General features: G+C 38.4%; 4 protein-coding genes across 9 annotated transcripts in view; 2 read left to right on the top strand and 2 right to left on the bottom strand.

Moving 5' to 3' along the window:
• The window catches only part of LOC100875528 (LIM and SH3 domain protein F42H10.3), a 48,927-nt gene extending 48,218 nt beyond the window's left edge, over nt 1–709 (bottom strand). The window contains exon 1 of one of the 2 annotated variants that reach the window (XM_076535229.1): nt 294–709. In XM_076535229.1, coding sequence (XP_076391344.1) covers nt 294–362 — 69 coding nt within the window. In that variant the 5' untranslated portion in view covers nt 363–709. The remainder of the gene's footprint in view (nt 1–293) is intronic. The other variant, XM_003705004.3, reaches the window with a different exon arrangement.
• Nucleotides 710–1,095: 386 nt separating this feature from the next.
• Nucleotides 1,096–17,627, bottom strand: LOC100882925 (3-hydroxyisobutyrate dehydrogenase, mitochondrial). 4 transcript variants are annotated; one of them, XM_076535230.1, is made up of 7 exons: nt 17,606–17,627; nt 3,598–3,677; nt 3,351–3,529; nt 3,119–3,240; nt 2,646–2,856; nt 2,454–2,580; nt 1,096–1,372 (listed from the first exon to the last, which is right to left on the bottom strand). In XM_076535230.1, the coding sequence occupies exons 1-7, from the start codon at nt 17,610–17,612 to the stop codon at nt 1,190–1,192; spliced, it is 909 nt and encodes a 302-aa protein (XP_076391345.1). In that variant the 5' UTR covers nt 17,613–17,627; the 3' UTR covers nt 1,096–1,189. The 4 variants fall into 4 exon arrangements, with proteins under 4 accessions (XP_076391345.1, XP_003705035.2, XP_012144688.2 ...); XM_003704987.3 differs by lacking the exon at nt 17,606–17,627 and adding an exon at nt 4,738–5,038; XM_012289298.2 differs by lacking the exon at nt 17,606–17,627 and adding an exon at nt 4,822–5,037.
• Nucleotides 6,877–12,378, top strand: LOC100883035 (Ionotropic receptor 76a). 2 transcript variants are annotated; one of them, XM_076535217.1, is made up of 12 exons: nt 6,877–7,558; nt 7,619–7,757; nt 7,828–8,010; nt 8,133–8,239; nt 8,307–8,403; nt 8,708–8,774; nt 8,828–9,068; nt 9,495–9,678; nt 9,774–9,861; nt 9,929–10,084; nt 10,134–10,217; nt 11,470–12,378. In XM_076535217.1, the coding sequence occupies exons 1-12, from the start codon at nt 7,381–7,383 to the stop codon at nt 11,746–11,748; spliced, it is 1,803 nt and encodes a 600-aa protein (XP_076391332.1). In that variant the 5' UTR covers nt 6,877–7,380; the 3' UTR covers nt 11,749–12,378. The 2 variants fall into 2 exon arrangements, with proteins under 2 accessions (XP_076391332.1, XP_003705036.2); XM_003704988.3 differs by having other exon boundaries at nt 6,893–7,558; nt 8,085–8,239.
• On the top strand, nt 13,083–16,971 carry LOC100883146 (uncharacterized). Its single transcript, XM_003704989.3, has 8 exons — nt 13,083–13,136; nt 13,650–13,776; nt 13,840–13,933; nt 15,451–15,566; nt 15,677–15,913; nt 16,126–16,331; nt 16,410–16,478; nt 16,671–16,971. The coding sequence occupies exons 1-8, from the start codon at nt 13,109–13,111 to the stop codon at nt 16,817–16,819; spliced, it is 1,026 nt and encodes a 341-aa protein (XP_003705037.2). The 5' UTR covers nt 13,083–13,108; the 3' UTR covers nt 16,820–16,971.
• Nucleotides 17,628–18,790: the final 1,163 nt, after the last annotated feature.

Consider the following 18,790-nt stretch of genomic DNA (forward strand, 5'->3'; position numbering starts at 1 on the left):
CTCAGCGACGATAAGAAATTAAAGTTTCGAACAATATCATCGCCGCGAAAACATGTGACTATTTCGCAGTACAAGAATCGTACAACTGTCGTGAATCTTTTCACGAAGAAACCTGAGCGAGATGAAATAAAATCAGTCGGGTTCGGTCTACCGTAGGACGATACTAACCTTGAGGTTTAACGGAATGGATTAAGTGAAAGAGAATTTTCTGCAAGGATTTAATCCCGTGTTCGATCGAAACGAAGAGAAAGATCAGAATTTAGTTCGATAAACGAGTAAATCGAGAACAGTACCTTGTCGAGGCACTTGAGCTCCTCGATCGGGTAGACCGTTTTCTCGCAGCGGGCGCACGTCTTGCTCATCTTCTGTTTCTTCCTTCTTCTACGTCGTCTTTCTTCTCTTTCCCTCCCGTCTCAGTCGCAGTTCCGCGTATGTATCTTGGCCTCTCTTCTTCACAAAACACTGCGACGAACGTAAAGAACACGTGTAACACTAACGACACATCCGCGCGGTCTTTTGTGACGGGATGATCGCGGAAAATCGTGACGTTCGAACACGCTTACGCCGGACGATTTATTTACGACTTTCCTCGACAACAACAACAACCGTGACTGCGAGAAAAAATGCACGCCAGCGGAAAAGCTCGAACTGCACGGGTGCCACACAGCCGCACCAAACTGCACTGCCCTCTCGTTCTCGTCTAGCTACAAAAACTCCTTGACTGACAGTAATGGTGGGATACTACGTTGCTCAAACGAACTAATATTTTTCCCTCCGAAACTCTTTAACATCTACTTCTTTCCCATAAATAATTTAAACAATTTTTTTCGTGACTTCACAATACGAATAAGTTTACAATAAATTTTCTTTTTGTTGAGAATTTGATTAAAAGTTTGATGAAAACGGATTCGACTCGGTCGGTAATGCAGAGGTGTTGTTATACCACAGACGATGTGCAGAGTAGATTTACCACGCAGTGGAGATATTTGTCCCTAGAGGCGCAGTGCTAGTATTTTAAAACAGAACGCGACATTATCGGTTCAGAACAAGGAAATGGTGCCAGACGGTAGAAATTACAAACGAGTAAACGTAAAATTTTTCTGTATCGACATTTTATTCTCCTGCGTACTTATAAAATTAATATCAGCAGTCTAATTAATGGCAGTATGATTACTCAAGATTTATAGGATCATTTTTGTCCTTTGAGAAATTGGTAGACGAAGCTGAAGTCTTTCTTCGCAAATCCGTGAGACACAATGGTTCTATAGATCTGATGAGCTAAAGAACCTAGAGGAATAGCTGTCTCCGCTTTAATCGCGGCAGATTGAACCAATCCTAAATCTTTACTCATCAAGGCAGCACCGAATCCACCCTGAAAAGATTTATTCATGTTTTCAATATAATAACTATGACTTCGATACATTTTCAATTTATTCAGCTGTTTAAAGAAATGTGTTGTTTAAAAAAATATTACGCGTGGATATGCGGCGCGTGGAAATACTATAAATGAAAGTACCACGCGTGAAGATATATGGCTCGTGGAAATATCACGCGTGGAGATTAAACGCGTGGACTTACTATAAATGAAAATATCATACGTCGAGATATAGGGCGCGTGGAAATACTGCGCATGGAGATGTAGGGCGCGTGGAAATACCACGCGTGGAAATACTATGCGTGGAAATATAGGGCGCGCGGAAATACCACGCGTGGAAATACTACGCGTGGAGATATAGGGCGCGTGGAAATACTACGCGTGGAAATATCACGCGTTGGATTGCTATAAATGGAAATACCACGCGCGGAAATACCACGCGTGGAAATACTACGCGTGGAGATATAGGGCGCGTGGAAATACTACGCGTGGAAATATCACGCGTTGGATTGCTATAAATGGAAATACCACGCGTGGAAATACTACGCGTGGAAATATAGGGCGCGCGGAAATACCACGCGTGGAAATACTACGCGTGGAGATATAGGGCGCGTGGAAATACCGCGCGTGGAAATACTACGCGTGGAGATATAGGGCGCGTGGAAATACCGCGCGTGGAAATACTACGCATGGAAATGTAGGGCGCGCGGAAATACCACGCGTGGAGATATAGGGCGCGCGGAAATACCACGCGTGGAAATATTACGCGTGGAGATATAGGGCGCGTGGAAATACTACGCGTGGAAATATCACGCGTTGGATTGCTATAAATGGAAATACCACGCGCGGAAATACCACGCGTGGAAATACTACGCGTGGAGATATAGGGCGCGTGGAAATACTACGCGTTGGATTGCTATAAATGGAAATACCACGCGTGAAGATACACAGAGCGTGGAAATATCACGCGTGGAGATACACCGCGAGGAAATATCGCGCGTGGAACTACTATAAATGGAAATACCACGCGCGAAGATATAGGACGCCTAGAAATTTGTTTAATCGTTTAAACAAATACCTCATAATTTTTAGAGCTAGGTACATTGTCAAGTAGACCAGGGACAGGGTTATACAACTCGGAAGACCAACATCTGCCCGTGCTGGAATTAACGATGTCAGCCAGCACCTTCGGATCTAAACCCAACCTGTAACGCGATTAATTTAATGAACCGATTATATTTATCCGTATTACCATCATGTCGCATATTACTTTTGTCCGAGATGAAACGCCTCGGCTGTGCCAATCATGCTAATGGCAAGGATCATGTTGTTGCATAATTTTGCAGCTTGTCCCATTCCGACATCTCCACAGTGCACTACTCTGGATCCCATTGATTTTAAAAAGGATTCTGCGAGCTGGAAATTTTCTTTTGAGCCTCCTACCATGAATGTCAACGTGCCATCCTTCGCTGCGTTGACACCTATTAAATAAATATCAAGTTTATAATAATTTTTACTGCGACCACAGAACAAGCTTGCTTTTGTTGCAAATAAAAAATTGTTACAAATATTTTTTGACAAAGAAACAAATACATTTTAGAAAATTTTTAATAAATGAATTAGGTCCAGATCAAAGTTAGGTCCAGGTTCAAGAGTTTAAAGTTGCTCCTCCTAAAGTTCTTCCATTAAATGTTTAAATTTAACTTTAATTTTGATCGAATATTACTTTGAATTTATTATTACCTCCAGACACCGGACAATCCACAAAACGAGCTCCCACCTCTCCAGCATTCTTGGCCACTGTTTGTGACACGAATGGATCTATAGTGCTGCTATCGATCAAAAGAGTATCCCTTTTTGCTGAACTGAAAGCACGAGCAACTACAGAGGAGCCTCAAGTACACGTTCTTAATCGATAATGCTATTGATAACACAGGGAGATGCTTCAAGATCGCTGTAGCAACTTGTTGTTTACCTCAACAGGCCGTTTTTAATATCGTACACATCCAGCACGTGCTGATTGGAGGGCAACATTGAAACGACCACGTCGACGTCTTTCGCTAACTCAGCAGTGTTCGAGGCTTTGTCTGCGCCAGCTTTGGTCAAATTCGACATAGCTGACTCGTTAACATCGTAGACGACCAATTTATAACCCTATTGTATCGGGACCGGATGAATTAAGTTCCATTTTAAAGGACTGCAGAGTTCATTCTAATGGTTACCTTTTTTAGGAGATTTCTCGCCATGTGGGAACCCATGTTTCCTAGACCGATGAAGCCGACTTGGGAGAAACATCGTTTACCTGGAAATAAAGTTTTATTGGAAGCTGTTATAAGTGACGATGTTATATGTGGAAATGGGACATGTAGCGATATAGTAAGTGGGAATACTATGCGCGGAAATACTATGCGCGGAAATACTATGCGTGGCGATACAACGCGTTGGAATATTATAAATGGAAATACCACGCATGGCAATATACAGCGCGTGAAAATATCACGCGTGGAAATACAGGGCGCGTGAAAATACCACGCGTGGAAATACCATGCGTTGAGATATAGGGTGCGTGGAAATACCACGCGTGGAGATATAGGGCGCGTGGAAATACCACGCGTGGAGATATAAGGCGCGTGGAAATACCATGCGTCGAGATATAGGGTGCGTGGAATTACCACGCGTGGAGATATAGGGCGCATGGAAGTACCACGCGTGGTATTTCCACGCGTGGAGATATAGGGCGCGTGGAAATACCACGCGTGGAGATATAGGGCGCATGGAAATACCACGCGTGGAGATATAGGGCGCATGGAAGTACCACGCGTGGAGATACCACGCGTAGAGATATAGGGCGCGTGGAATTACTACGCGTGGAGATATAGGGCGCGTGGAATTACCACGCGTGGAGATATAGGGCGCGTGGAAATACCACGCGTGGAGATATAGGGCGCATGGAAATACCACACGTGGAAATACCACGCGTGGAGATATAAGGCGCGTGGAAATACCACGCGTGGATATACAGGGTGCGTGGAAATACTACGCGTGGAGATATAGGGCGCGTGGAAACACTACGCGTGGAGATATAGGGCGCGTGGAAGTACCACACGTGGAGAAATGCAACGCGCGTAAATACACGCGCGGAGAAACAACGCATTGAAATATCACGCGTAGTAATCACACATGTAGTCTCATAACGCGTTAAACTACTACTCCTAGCAACACAACGCATCATAATCACACGTGTAACGCATTGAAATCTAGTCACTACTTATACAATCCAGCGCATAGTAATTATACCAGTGTCGTTATAAGCCGCTTAATTATCACGTAATATACACCGACACATCACTAAAAAAAACTACCTGTACTCGCACGAGCAATAAGCCTCGTCAATAAATTAAGATCACCCATCGCACAAGAAACACGATTCACCAAAGGAAACTAACTATGAATTCTACAGTTCGTGCAACCGGCTGCTGGTTGAAATATGTCACGTCACTCCTTTTCGACAATGGGGAATTATATTTCACCGAAACCCGATGATTAACACATTTAATTCGATGCAAATGAAAATCTTCTCGGATACGTAATGTACATTATGCGACTCGGAACGACATTAAATCGGCCATGGCGACACCCGAGCGTTGTTTACCAACGAAATGGCGCTCGTTATCGTACGGGTATTTTTACAGATTCACGGCGTTGGGTAATTTTTTATCGGATAGATAAGTTTTGTTAACTTTATTCTGTTAACTGTATCTCGGAAGAATAAGTGATTCGAACGTTGTTAGTAAATACGAAGATGTTTTCTTCGTTAAGCAATAAGGAATTTAGGAATGAATTCGAAAAATTCATGAGTGCAACATTAACGAGCAAGCAGATTATATCGTGCATGATGTATTGCTCATCGTCAAACGAAACTCGTTAGTTTTTATTACCGGCTGCAATTAAAGAGGCCTTGAAAAATGGACATTTTTATAGTACATGAACAATTATTATCACTAAATTGCGGATACTTATACGTTTATAGCACACCAGACCGTGCAAAGGATATGTACTGTGCATGCTAGAAAATGAAATATGATGTTTAATTTTATACAGAATTTTACACGCAAGGTGCAAAGTATGTTAAATGTTCATAATCTCGTGCAAAATATATATTTACGTATATATTCTAATTAATAACTTCTACTTCCTACTTACTACTTGCTGTACAAGAATATACTCTGTTCAATAAATCTTAAAAAACAATCAAATTTATATTTTATCACAATGTTTAACTCTTGAGAATTATTCAAAAATATGTACACGTATGATTCAATATGAGATTCATTTTATTTTACGTTATTTATCGAACAAATTCTTATTGTAAAATTGTTATTGTACAATTTTCGTGTTGTACAACCTTTATCATGTAATTTTTATAAAACCATAATTTGTACAAAAACGAATTCTTACAAAACACAAATTCTTCATAAGAAAATTGAAATTTGAATATCATAATCACATTGCCTAATCAAGGTTAACAAAATATCGCGTGACAAGAGAGAAGAAACGTACACATATTAAGAAATAAAAACAACAATAACCGAACGATAAAAAAGAACGTCCAGGTATCTAACGATGTCACGATTATCTCCTACCAGTAAACCGTTGATTAATGTCTCATCGCCAATTAAGTAACAACGATACGAAAGCATAACACTCGAAACCGGGCCATTACATTTGATATGTCAACCACAAGTTATAATTCTGTTTGCACAGGCTTCTTTATCGTCACCCTTATCTGCCAGCAAGTTGCACCTTGACAATTATGTTTGTGCATACTTTATGGCTTAAATTGAATGCATCAACGTGTCTATATAGGTGGGGTTCTTGAGTCACGAGCTTGTATTTGACATTCGGAATCTAGGGGGTGCAGTTGTGATGTGAAGGTGGCGCAGTTTTTGGTGGAAAAAGTGAAACCAGTGTGGAAGTTGTGGATGTGTTGTGGAGAGAAATTGGGGAATTTAGAAACTTGGGATTTGGGGTTTGGGGTTTGAGAATTTGGGGTTTAGGGGTTTGGGAGCTTGCGAATTTGGGGTAAGGATTTGGGGATTTGAGAATTTGGAGTTTAGGGATTTGGAAGCTTGAGAATTTGGGGTTTAGGATTTGGAAGCTTGAGAGTTTGGGGTTTAGGGATTTGGAAGCTTGAGAATTTGGGCTTTTGGGATTTGGAAGCTTGAGAGTTTGGGGTTTAGGGATTTGGAAGCTTGAGAATTTCGGTTTAAGGAATTTGGAAGTTAGAGAATTTGGGGTTTTGGGGTTTGGAAGCTTGAGAATTTGGGGTTTACGGATTTGGAAGCTTGAGAATTTGGGGTTTAGGGATTTGGAAGCTTGGGAATTTGGGGTTTAGGGATTTGGAAGCTTGAGAATTTCAGTTTTAGGGATTTGGAAGTTTGAGAATTTGGGGTTCAGGGATTTGGAAGCTTGAGAATTTCGGTTTAAGGAATTTGGAAGCTTGAGAATTTGGGGTTTTGGGGTTTGGAAGCTTGAGAATTTGGGGTTCAGAGATTTGGAAGCTTGAGAATTTGGGGTTTAGGAATTTGAAAGCTTGAGAACTTGGGGGTGTGAGTATTTTGGCATGTGAAAATTAGAGAGTGTGAGTATTTTGGCATGTGAAAATTTGAGGGTGTGAGTATTTTGGAAAGTGAGAACTAGGGGATGTGAGTATTTTGGCATGTGAGAATTTGGATATATGAGAAATTGAGCATATGGGAATTTGGGGGTGTAAGAATATGGAGCTTTAAGAATTTGAAACTGCAAGAATTTGGATACTTGAGAATTCTGGTTTGTGAGAATTAGAAAATGTCAAACTCTGCATAAGAATAAAAAACTTCAGATCCTTGCTAATTTAAATATTTTGAAATCTGAGAATTTCAAGGTTCTATAATCTGCCAATGTCACACTCTTAAAATTGAACAAAAATCTAAATCTTCTCAAGATAAATAAACAGTCCACAATAAATGAAACCAGACATGCACAAGACATTTTATACTTTCCTCCTATTTCTCTTTACGGCAACTGCTAAAAGAAACGCCATGTTTGTACCTAAATCCGAATCCTGGATCTCAAATGACAATTTCTCAAGGATCATCAAATTGTCGTTACCTAACTCAAGATGCTGCAACGTTTTCCTAAGCGGTTAGTAAGCAAAAGATTTTCCATGAAAACACATCAAGTGTATTCTCGAATTCCGTACAGATTCGATCGAGGATTTGGAAGTACTGTTCAGGCAATTCAGAAGTATCTATCCATACGAGTACCTCTTGAAACGAAACGAATGTGACGGCTACTTCTTGCTGGGATCGAGTGACACCGATGTCATGGAACTTATATCAAAGTGAAAACATATCAGTTGTATTAAAACAGCTTGAGATAACTAAATATTTTCACATATGTACTTTTGATAGGATATCGTCGTTGCAGCCGCAAACTGAAGTTTTGATTATCATAAATAGTATTGTCTCTAACGATTCAAGTATATTTAACAGCTCCCTATACAGAGACGCGGACGTGAATATCGTCTCTATGTCTGGAATATGGAAGTTATCGGAAAATTATTTAAAGCCCCGAATATTTACTAAGCTTGAAAGGTAACTGAATTAAAACAAATTTAAAATTCCAGACGATTGTTCTATGTTTAAAACGAAACGGGATTCTGAAAAAGGTACGAGGACATGGCGCATGATTACAGCAAAATGAATTTCCGTGGCAGGGAGATGCAAGTCTGCAGCATATTTCGACCTCCTATGACTTATTTCAATCGCACGGTTAATAAAACCATCGATGGGGTGCTGACTGAAGTTTTCATAACAGATAGAGGTAAATTAAATATAAAATTGTAAATTGTATTAGTTTAATATTTAGTAACTTTATTTGTATGATGCAGATTTGGATAAAGATGGCGTCGAGATGCAGCTGTTCCTCATCATGGCTGAAAAACTAAATTTTACCTGGTCGATAAGAAAACCTAAAGGAAACTTCAAGTTTGTATAAATTCTAAGATACTTTAATTTATAAAATAAATAATTTAGGAAACCAAAAGGAAACTTCGAGTGTGTATAAATTCGGAGGTACTTTAATTTATAAAATAAATAATTTGGAAAACCAAAAGGAAACTTCGAGTGTGTATAAATTATAAGACACACTTTAATTTATAAAATAATTTAGAAAACCTAAAGGAAACTTCAAGTGTGTATTTTAAGATACTTTAATTTATAAAATAATTAAGAAAACCAAAAGGAAAATGTCAATAAATTCTAAGATACATTTTAATTTATAAATTTGCAGATATGGTAGACGGGTCAACGAGACTGTATGGAAGGGTGGAATGATAGAAATGTTACATAAGAAACAGGTATAACAAGACTTTGACATGTTGAAATTATTTGATCATAGGATAGTTTCCAGGTGGACATGGCGTTTGGTAGTATTTGGCTGACACATGATCAGTATAAATTTATTAACTTATCAGAAGCGTGGTACCAAGTGTATCTACACTTTTTGGTGCCTCGTCCACGTCGAACCACCAGCTTCTGGGCCCTCGCTCGACCATTTTCTACGAATGTGTGGTACCTGTTGGTATCGGTGATCATCACTCATAGTCTTTACACGTGGACGAGGGCTTGGATTGACCCGAAATATCCAAAACGTATGTAATATCCAAAATGTATTATATCGGAAAGTTTATTACTTGAGAATAATATAGACAACCCAAGAACCAAATTTATTCAAGACAAAAGCACATATGTAAAACGGTCCATTAGAAAGAAAAAAGAATAAAGATAAACTTGAATTAATGTACCTCCAAAATACAAGTAATAAGTACAGTCAAACTTTGACTTAAACCTTAACAAAAATTCTTAAGATAATTTTGAAAATTGTCCAAATAAATGTTGTACAAAATTAAAAAAAAAAATATCCTCCCAATATAAATATCTCTCCAAAGTTCGCAACTCTCCCCTAATTTAAAAGAATGTAAAATAAAAAATTATAAAGAAGTGTCTATGAAATATATTTTTAAATTTTGAAGTATATTTTTTACAGTCTAAAGAAAAACCGTGAACATGTTTTTCAGGTTTTCGAAATTTCCTAATTACCCTGACGGATCTAATTGGCTATTTACTGAGCAGTACAGTACCGAAAACTATCGCGAACAACAAACTGCAGATACTTCTATGGCAGACCGCCGGTTGGTTAATAATTACCGCTTATTGCAGCAGCCTAGCAGCCAGCCTGGCTGGTTCTGAATACGAGCCCAGGTACTTATACATATTTATATATTACATAGGAAACGTTATCGGTGCGGCTAATTATCGGGAAGCGAGGAAAGAACCCAGCATTCTGTTGCTTTCAGAATCGATACCATCAAACAATTTCTTGATGCGAATTTATGGTGGGGAGAGGAGGGTCCGCCGCCGTTTCGTGATTATTTCGATCTTATGGTCAGATAGAAATAATGCGTCAATACGTGAAAGTGGGTTATTTTGAAATAAACAAAGTTGCTTGTAGGATCCGTACGCGGCGCAGCTGCCAAGTAGATACATTAATACGGAGAACAGCACGCAAACGGAAGCCTTAATTAAACGAGGCAATTTCGCGATTATAGGAAAGATCATAGACACATGCTTCTTTCCAGAGAATAATGTGACGAATGAAGATCTTAAGGTAACATGCGATGTACCAGCGAAAATGTTTTGGTAATTTGATTGTTTAGAATTACAGGCTGATGAGGCACTCCGTGGGCCACCATTACGCGGCGTTTGCTGTTCAGCCGTGGCTATTGGTGCCAGTGAACAGGGTAAACATATTTACTGCTTTGGAATAGGGAAATGAATCATACAGTACTATTAGTATGACTAGTTTGAGCTATTACTATTACTGGTTTGAACTATTACTATTACTAGTTTGAACTATTACTATTAATAGTTTGAACTATTACTATTACTAGTTTGAACTATTACTATTACTAGTTTGAACTATTACTATTACTAGTTTCAACTATTACTATTACTAATTTAAACTATTACTATTATTAGTTTGAACTATTACTATTACTAGTTTCAACTATTACTATTACTAATTTAAACTATTACTATTATTAGTTTGAACTATTACTATTACTAGTTTCAACTATTACTATTACTAATTTAAACTATTACTAACAATAGCTATTACTGAAACCTTCAAATCACGATCATACACAAATTACACAAATCCAACTTCTCATACTCCAAAATCCTCACATCCCAAAATTCTCAAACCCCAATTTGTAATATTTTCAATTTCTCACACCCCCCAATTCTCACATCCCAAAATTCTCACACCCCCAAATTCTCACACCCCTAAATTCCTCAAACCCCCAAATTCTCACATCCCAAAATTCTCAAACCTCCAAATTCTAAAGTTGCTAAATTCTCAAACCCCCAATTCTCACACCCCTAAATTCCTCAAACCCCCAAATTCTCACATCCCAAAATTCTCAAACCTCCAAATTCTAAAGTTGCTGAATTCTCACATCCCAAAATTCTCAAGCCTCCAAATTCTAAAACCCCCAATTCTCACACCCCTAAATTCCTCAAACCCCCAAATTCTCACATCCCAAAATTCTCAAACCTCCAAATTCTAAAGTTGCTAAATTCTCACATCCCAAAATTCTCAAACCCCCAATTCTCACACCCCTAAATTCCTCAAACCCCCGAATTTTCACATCCCAAAATTCTCAATCCTCCAAATTCTCACATTCCAAAATTCTCAAGCCTCCAAATTCTCACATCCCAAAATTCTCAAACCCCCAATTCTCACACCCCTAAATTCCTCAAACCCCCAAATTCTCACATCCCTAATTTATCACATTTTCAATTTCTCACCCACCCAAATTCTCACATCCCAAAATTCACAACCGACAAAAAATAAACGAGTCCAAATTTTTCAACAGAGATAACGACTCGAAAAAATTTGTGAATTTGTCTATGTGAATGTCTCTGAAAGAATTCGTGACACAGAACTTAACCGGAAGTTCGTGCAACCTACATCATTTTGTTATTCCGTAGTTAATACTATGGCTGAGGGAAACTGGCATCACTATCTGGCATTTGCGTAACGTGATTCGTAAGAGAAACAACTATAACCTTCGCAAAGTTCTCGTAGAGCAGGACGGATACGATGGAAGCACGCAAGTACTCGGATTGACTCCGCTCGGTGCTGGTTTTTCATTGCTTCTGGTTGGTTTGTCGATGTCAATGTTAGTGTTCTATCTAGAGCTCAAGTATGCTGCTCGTAAATCAAACTCTATTCGTGACATTCTTCGGGATATTGATAAAAAACGCTAAATCAAATGCAAAATAATATTTTAATAATTTTAAGAATATGTCACATACGAATATTTCTTTCCATGTCAAAATAAATCACTTATTTATGTCATGATTTTTCCTGCAGCGTGTCAAATACGTTTTATGACCGCAAGTAGCACTTAGCAAAAGTCAAAAGTCGGTTTGTATGGACTCTTAATAGATTTTTAATGACTTCAGTGAATCATATTTGTAATACTGTAAACTTAAATATTTTTATGTTCGTATTTTGATACTAAGCGATATAAGACAGAAAAGATTGTAATACAAATAAAAAATGATATTATATAAACATTTTCATATAATACTAGCAATTGCAATAAGATTACTTCTTAGATTGTTACATATTGAATTTATTACTTCAGTAAGCACTTCCTTATCTTAGTTGCATAGTTGCTTATCTAACCCAGAAGTTCACATCCAAGCAAAGATTTTATTTGACTTATAAAAACTATCAAAAAATAAATTCTATATCTTCATTTTATTGTCTCATAAACTTCTAGTACATTATTTACGAAGGTAACTAATCTTTTTATTTAAAGACACCGTTTTATGAACGGAAAGCTGTACAGTTGATCAGAGACTCGCGTTAAACGAGTAATGCAAAACTATGTTCATCTCATAGATCTCAAGAGTGTTTTGAAATTTAATCAGTCGACTTGAAGGTCAAGAATAATTTAGAAAGTGATTAGCATCATCTGTAGCAAATAACTATTCATTGATTACGTAACGCAGCCAGGTTAGACACGTTCGTAGTTAATGACCACACTGATACGTCCACTGGCAATGACTGATCATAGAATATGGGAGGGAAATTCACCTCGCAGGCAGATTTAATGACACTTGAACGAAGTCAGTCAGTCGGTGTGCATCGCTTGTTACGGATGGTGCAAGGCTTCTTTCTCTTCAAACTGACAGTGCAAACTTGCAACGCCCGAGAGTGATGTGATAAGAAATAGTACGTGTTAAAAACTCAACAACGGTTCTAATTTATATTAAATCACTGAAAAGTAATTACTGAAATTACTGAAAAAGTTATTCTCCTAAAGAAAACATAAAATTACAATAATATCAAACGTAAAATTACAATAATTCCAAAAATATAATTATTTGGAATCTATAGTAACTAAAAAAATAAGGAAGTTAAAACTAATAAAGATCAGAAACGTGACCGAAGCTGTCAAAATGTAAAAGTAATTGTTCAGCACGTGCTGACCGTTCACGTATAATCTTATATCTGAATGTTTATCTCTCTCGCTATAACGCCGACCACGTAGCTAGGATTTTCATCGAAAATTTTACTCGGCAACTTGCAGTGTAACATTCTGTTTAGCGACGAACAATGGGGAAGAAAAAGCACATCGATGAACGTGAGTATTGTTTTCCAGCTACATTGCCCTAATTCGTTATCTTGGATTCATTTTATTTTCTTCGTACACGATTGTTGCTTAAGGAGGTATTGAATGTTCGAACATTTCATGATACATGCAGTGGATTTCAATATGTATCAAGTTTAAAGTTTAGTTGTTACATCGTTCAGTTAATGGTGTCTATGTATTTATAGATTTTGAACAAAGTCATCGAGTTTGGAAAAATATTAATCGTCATCAATAGTGTTATCTATAGATTAACGCATTTGAACATATTGAACTTGAAGATAATAGTGAATTCTTTAAGAGTAGATTAAAGAACTATGTTAGTGTTTAAGTATTTTATATGTAATTTGAAATAAGACACGTGACTATTTTATTCAACCTAAAGAACAGCAAATCTACTCTCAAAAATCACATCTTGACGTCACATCTTGAATCTCTAAAATCAAGCGAATTTGCGCTAAAAATGTACCCTAAAAGTACTAAAATAAAATTGAATGAATTTATCAGTTCAACCAGCCACAGTCGACGAGCATTTCAAACTGCTCGTAGAAGACAGGACAACAATCAGTCCCGAATTCGTGAAAGTTACACCCGACGACTTACCAGAATGGTACGACGAAAGATTGTTCAAATTGTAAGTATACACTTCTCGAAAAAAAATAGACAGAACTGCGATGAGCAAATATTTCATTTTCAGAGGACAGGAGTATTACATGGACAACTTGCTAGGATTCGGAACTGCACATTTGGCAGGCCTATTGGCAATATTGGCTGTTCCAGATATATTGGAGGTATCATTTTAACTGGACTGGAGGTTTCAGTTTTACAGTTCTAAGATTGGAAAATTTGAAGCTTTGATATGCTTAAAATTCCAGAGTCCACAGACCCTGAAGTTCCGAATTTCCAAAGTAATAATATTATAGAGTTTCCAAGCTTTAAAGTTCTAAGCTGTCGAAGTTCTAGATATCTCAAAGTTCCGAAATTTGGAAATTTTAAGGTTTTGAAGTCGAAAAATTCTAAAGCCCTGAATTCTCACAAGTTATGTGAATTTCCACGTACCGATTTCGTACGTGTAGAATTTCCACGCGCCAAATTTCTACGCGTCGAATTCCTACGCACCGAATTTCCACGCGCCAAATTTCCACGCGTAGAGTTTCCACGCGCCGAATTTCCTACGTGTAAAATTTCCACGCATCGAATTTCTTACGCGTAGAATCTCTACGCACCGAATTTCCACGCGTAGAATTTCCACGCATCGAATTTCCTACGCGTAGAATTTCCACGCATCGAATTTTCTACGCGTAGAATTTCCACGCGCCGAATTTCCACGTACCGAATTTCCTACGCGTAGAATCCCTACGCACCGAATTTCCACGCGTAGAATTTCCACGCGCCGAATTTCCTACGCGTAGAATTTCCTACGCGTAGAATCCCTACGCACCGAATTTCCACGCGCCGAACTTTCCTACGCGTAGAATTTCCACGTATCGAATTTCCTACGCGTAGAATCCCTACGCACCGAATTTCCACGCGCCGAATTTCCTACGCGTAGAATTTCCACGCATTGAATTTCCTACGCGTAGAATCCCTACGCACCGAATTTCCATGCGTAGAATTTCCTACGCGTAGAATTTCCACGCATCGAATTTCCTATGCGTAGAATCCCTACGCACCGAATTTCCACGCGCCGAATTTCCTACGCGTAGAATTTCCACGCATTGAATTTCCTACGCGTAGAATCCCTACGCACCGAATTTCCATGCGTAGAATTTCCTACGCGTAGAATTTCCACGCATCGAATTTCCTACGCGTAGAATCACTACGCACCGAATTTCCTAGGCGTAGAATTTCCACGCATCGAATTTCCTACGCGTAGAATCCCTATGCACCGAATTTCCACGCGTAGAATTTCCTACGCGTAGAATTTCCACGTACCGAATTTCCTACGCGTAGAATCCCTATGCACCGAATTTCCACGCGCCGAATTTCCTACGCGTAGAATTTCCACGCATCGAATTTCCTACGCGTAGAATTCCTATGCGCTGAATCCCTACGCACCGAATTTCTACGCCCCGAATGAAGTTATAACTTCAAGATCCCAATATCCTAATATCCCGAAGCAGCAAAGTCTCAAACTCCCAAAATTCCAAAATCCCAAAATGTAAAGTCCCCAACTTTCACAAGTTTCGCAACGCCTCAACATCCCACCGTTGCAAGGTCCTACTGTCCCAAAATTCCAAAACCCTTTAACACTTTCCCTCGACCCGCATACCACGCTAGATATTAAAGCTATCATCATTTGTATCAGATGCTCCTATTCACGAAGAAGAACAGCACGGTCTGCCTAGCGTACAGACGCTTCTCGGAGACGCTGTTACTCATGTACCAGTTGCATCGTGTCGACATACTCGACCCGAATTCAAAGTGAGTTTCAAGAACGCGTTCCATTAAATTTCACGTGAGAAGTGTTCGCAAAAAAACGGTGAACCGAACCGGTTACACGAACGTACGTATTCACCTTTACCACTTTCAAGGTGGTTCAAGGCGTTGAACGTGATTCGATGGAAGCACGCGAGCACCAGCAAGAGACGACTCCGGCAGGGTCTTCATGGAATATACCAAAAGGACATGGGTATCACACAGTTCGGCTTCATAGGATACGTGTTGGTGTGCACACGGTTTATGGGCTTGGATCATGGCACGCAGGAGCAGCGAATGGGATACAATCATTTTTGGCGCGTCACGGGTCACCTGTTGGACATTGACGATCGGTAATCAAATGGGTATTAATTTATTTTTATTTTTTTTTGCTGATAAAACTGATTCTTCTTTGTCAACGAATCTTTGATTATTGAAGATTTAATTTTGCTGACTATTTAATTTTAAGATGATTATTTTGGCGATTGGAAAAGAATTCGATCCACAAATTTACAAGTTGTTTGTAAATTTAAATTTAACCTAAACAAATTAAAATTTTGTGCAGGATAAATATCTGTAGAAAAACGGTATCAGAGACGACGGAGCTATGTAGAAGGATCGCGGACGAAATAATCGCGAAACACATGGACAATGCGGATCCCGATTTTCTGCAACTGGCGTCGAATGCAATAAATGGCATGTGGTATGTGGATGTCGGGATAAACGAAACGGCTTTCCTCGATATCACGTACAAAATGACAGGATTGAAATGTTAGTTAAACGTGCATTTTTCATTATCTCCCGTTTGATGCTTTTAATCGCGAGGTCAAACATATTTGTCTGTTTTAGATAAAAAGCCGCATACGTGGTACTCTTATTTGAATGTAAAGCAACGAGAATTTACGTTATACTTGTGCAGTAAGTGACTTAATAGCGTGTCGTGTGGTCTGCTTAAAAACCGCAGAACGCTTATTTTTTAATCGAGATAGACAGAACTTTAAATTATACGATGTTGATTTTAGAATAATCCTAAAAAATCTTCTTTCGAAAAATTTACATTAATAAATTCTTACATTAAAATTATTTTAATAATCCTAATTTATTTTGCAGATTTTCCTTACATCGGAAAAGTGATACGAGACATTTTTAATTACATATTAATGACATCTTACTGGATGCTCGCGCACTACCCTATAATACCTACAATAGCATTCGGCAAAAAGAATGCGCAGATTTGTCCATATTCACAAATGACATAACAAAAACTTTGAATTTAATTTCAAATTGAAGGTATTTTATTCTAATTAAATCAAGGTTATCGAAACAATCGATAAAACGAAAGTGAACACGTGTAAAATTTTCAATTCATTCGAATTATGAATATATTACGAATAAAATTGCATTAATTATTTCTCGTGTAGTTCTCAATTATGAAACACAATAAAGACCTCCTTTACCTTTCGTCGATACTAATGGAATCACGCGGCGCAGTCAACAGTAATAATTTCGGTCAGCAGAGTTCGCTAGACGTCGCATAATCGGTAATTAAATTAATTATTTAATTGTAACCCAGAACTGATTGAAAGTCTTACGGTCGATCAATTTACATAATATAAAATAACGTCAAGCTTGAATCTAAACGATTACATTATAGCAATCGTATTTTCACTGTGTATTAATATAGATTAAAATGCAATGCAATAAAATTATTTCTTAAAAGGTATATTAGTTTGTTCAAAAAATCATGATGGGATTTTACACTTTATTTATTTTATTTTTGTCACTTGGTTTTTATCGTGAAGTAGTATAGGACGCACCAGGTGCGTCATGTTGATACTTCAGGTGCCTAACACCCTCTAAGGTTGAATGTACATTTTTCAGAATACGAACTGACCATCTCTCTCAAAAGAATTATTATGAAAACTGAAGTCTTAAATTTTTAGATGGCAAAAAATGTGTTAAAATGCAATTATTGTAAAAGTGAGGGAAATGGTAAATAGGACAATTGAAGTAAGGAGGGCAGTGCGGTATCTATGAAATCGTACCTTCCATTCTAGAAATCCATCAACAATTTCCCAGTCGTTTCCGAATTAAACGCTTTCAAGCTATTTCCTCCTCCACAGACGGTCGGTGGCCGTCAAAAAATTGGCCATTCTATCTCGCGGCGAGCCTACCTCGATATCCCCCTCCCTGTCCAGCACCAACGATAATTATCAGTCGCAATTTGTCTGGCACTGTTCCCCGTCGTTCTACTCCACCCACGAATACCGCTCGAATCTCCGTTCGGTTGCTTGCGTTCGTCCATTCGGATCGTGCCATTATCGGATCTTTTTCGACGGCGTCCTGCCTCTCCTTTTTCGCCGCAGGATCGGCAGGATCATTTTTTACGCGAGTCGCGTGATTCCATGTTAGCCAGCATCTTCGATGCGAGCTGGTTAGGAGAGACTTCTCGCGTGAGAAGCGAGTAAAGCCTTCGCACACCTTCGCGCACACCGTCTAGGATACACAATACTACCGCAAAACCAATACACACGTATTACCTGCACACACGATCGTGCACGAGGTAACGTACGTATACACACCTGCTCGCTTAAGGTGCGTATTCAACGGCAAACGTTTTATAACGTTCAATCTTTTCACGATTCAATTGGAAGTTTGATATTCTGAAACCTGCAGCTCCGACCTCCCGACGAGATTTTTTATATAGGATACGATTAGATATACTCTTGGTACTCATTCTATATTTATATGTAATTTTAATGTTCAAATATATTGAGGGAGATTAAGGATTATGGGGTTAAACATGATTGGGGTTCATTAGGTTGAGTCAGATTAACTCAATTATAGGTAATCATATGTGTAACCTACAGTGGTCACAATAATAGATATTGAAAGTGAGTTATCTAATTCCTGGATTGGCAGGTTTTAGCAGAACATCTGTCCCATATATGATACATATGTTTCCCTAGTTCTGCTGTATGTGGAGGACAAGAGTTATGACTTATTCTTTCAGCAGACGCAATTTTACTATACTACTAATTTAAGATATTGATTAAGTACACTCAAAAACAACGCTCGCCTTTGAAAGATTACCTGACGTGTTCATGAATGATTAGATAATCTTGACTCATTAGATAGACGTATTAGTCTTGACGCTCTCATTCGATACGTATACAGTTTGGATGAAGTGAAAAGCATCGATACTCGCAATTAGAATTCATTCAACCCTA

Source organism: Megachile rotundata, chromosome 9 (assembly GCF_050947335.1).
Source record: "Megachile rotundata isolate GNS110a chromosome 9, iyMegRotu1, whole genome shotgun sequence".
NCBI classification, from domain to species: domain Eukaryota; kingdom Metazoa; phylum Arthropoda; class Insecta; order Hymenoptera; family Megachilidae; genus Megachile; species Megachile rotundata.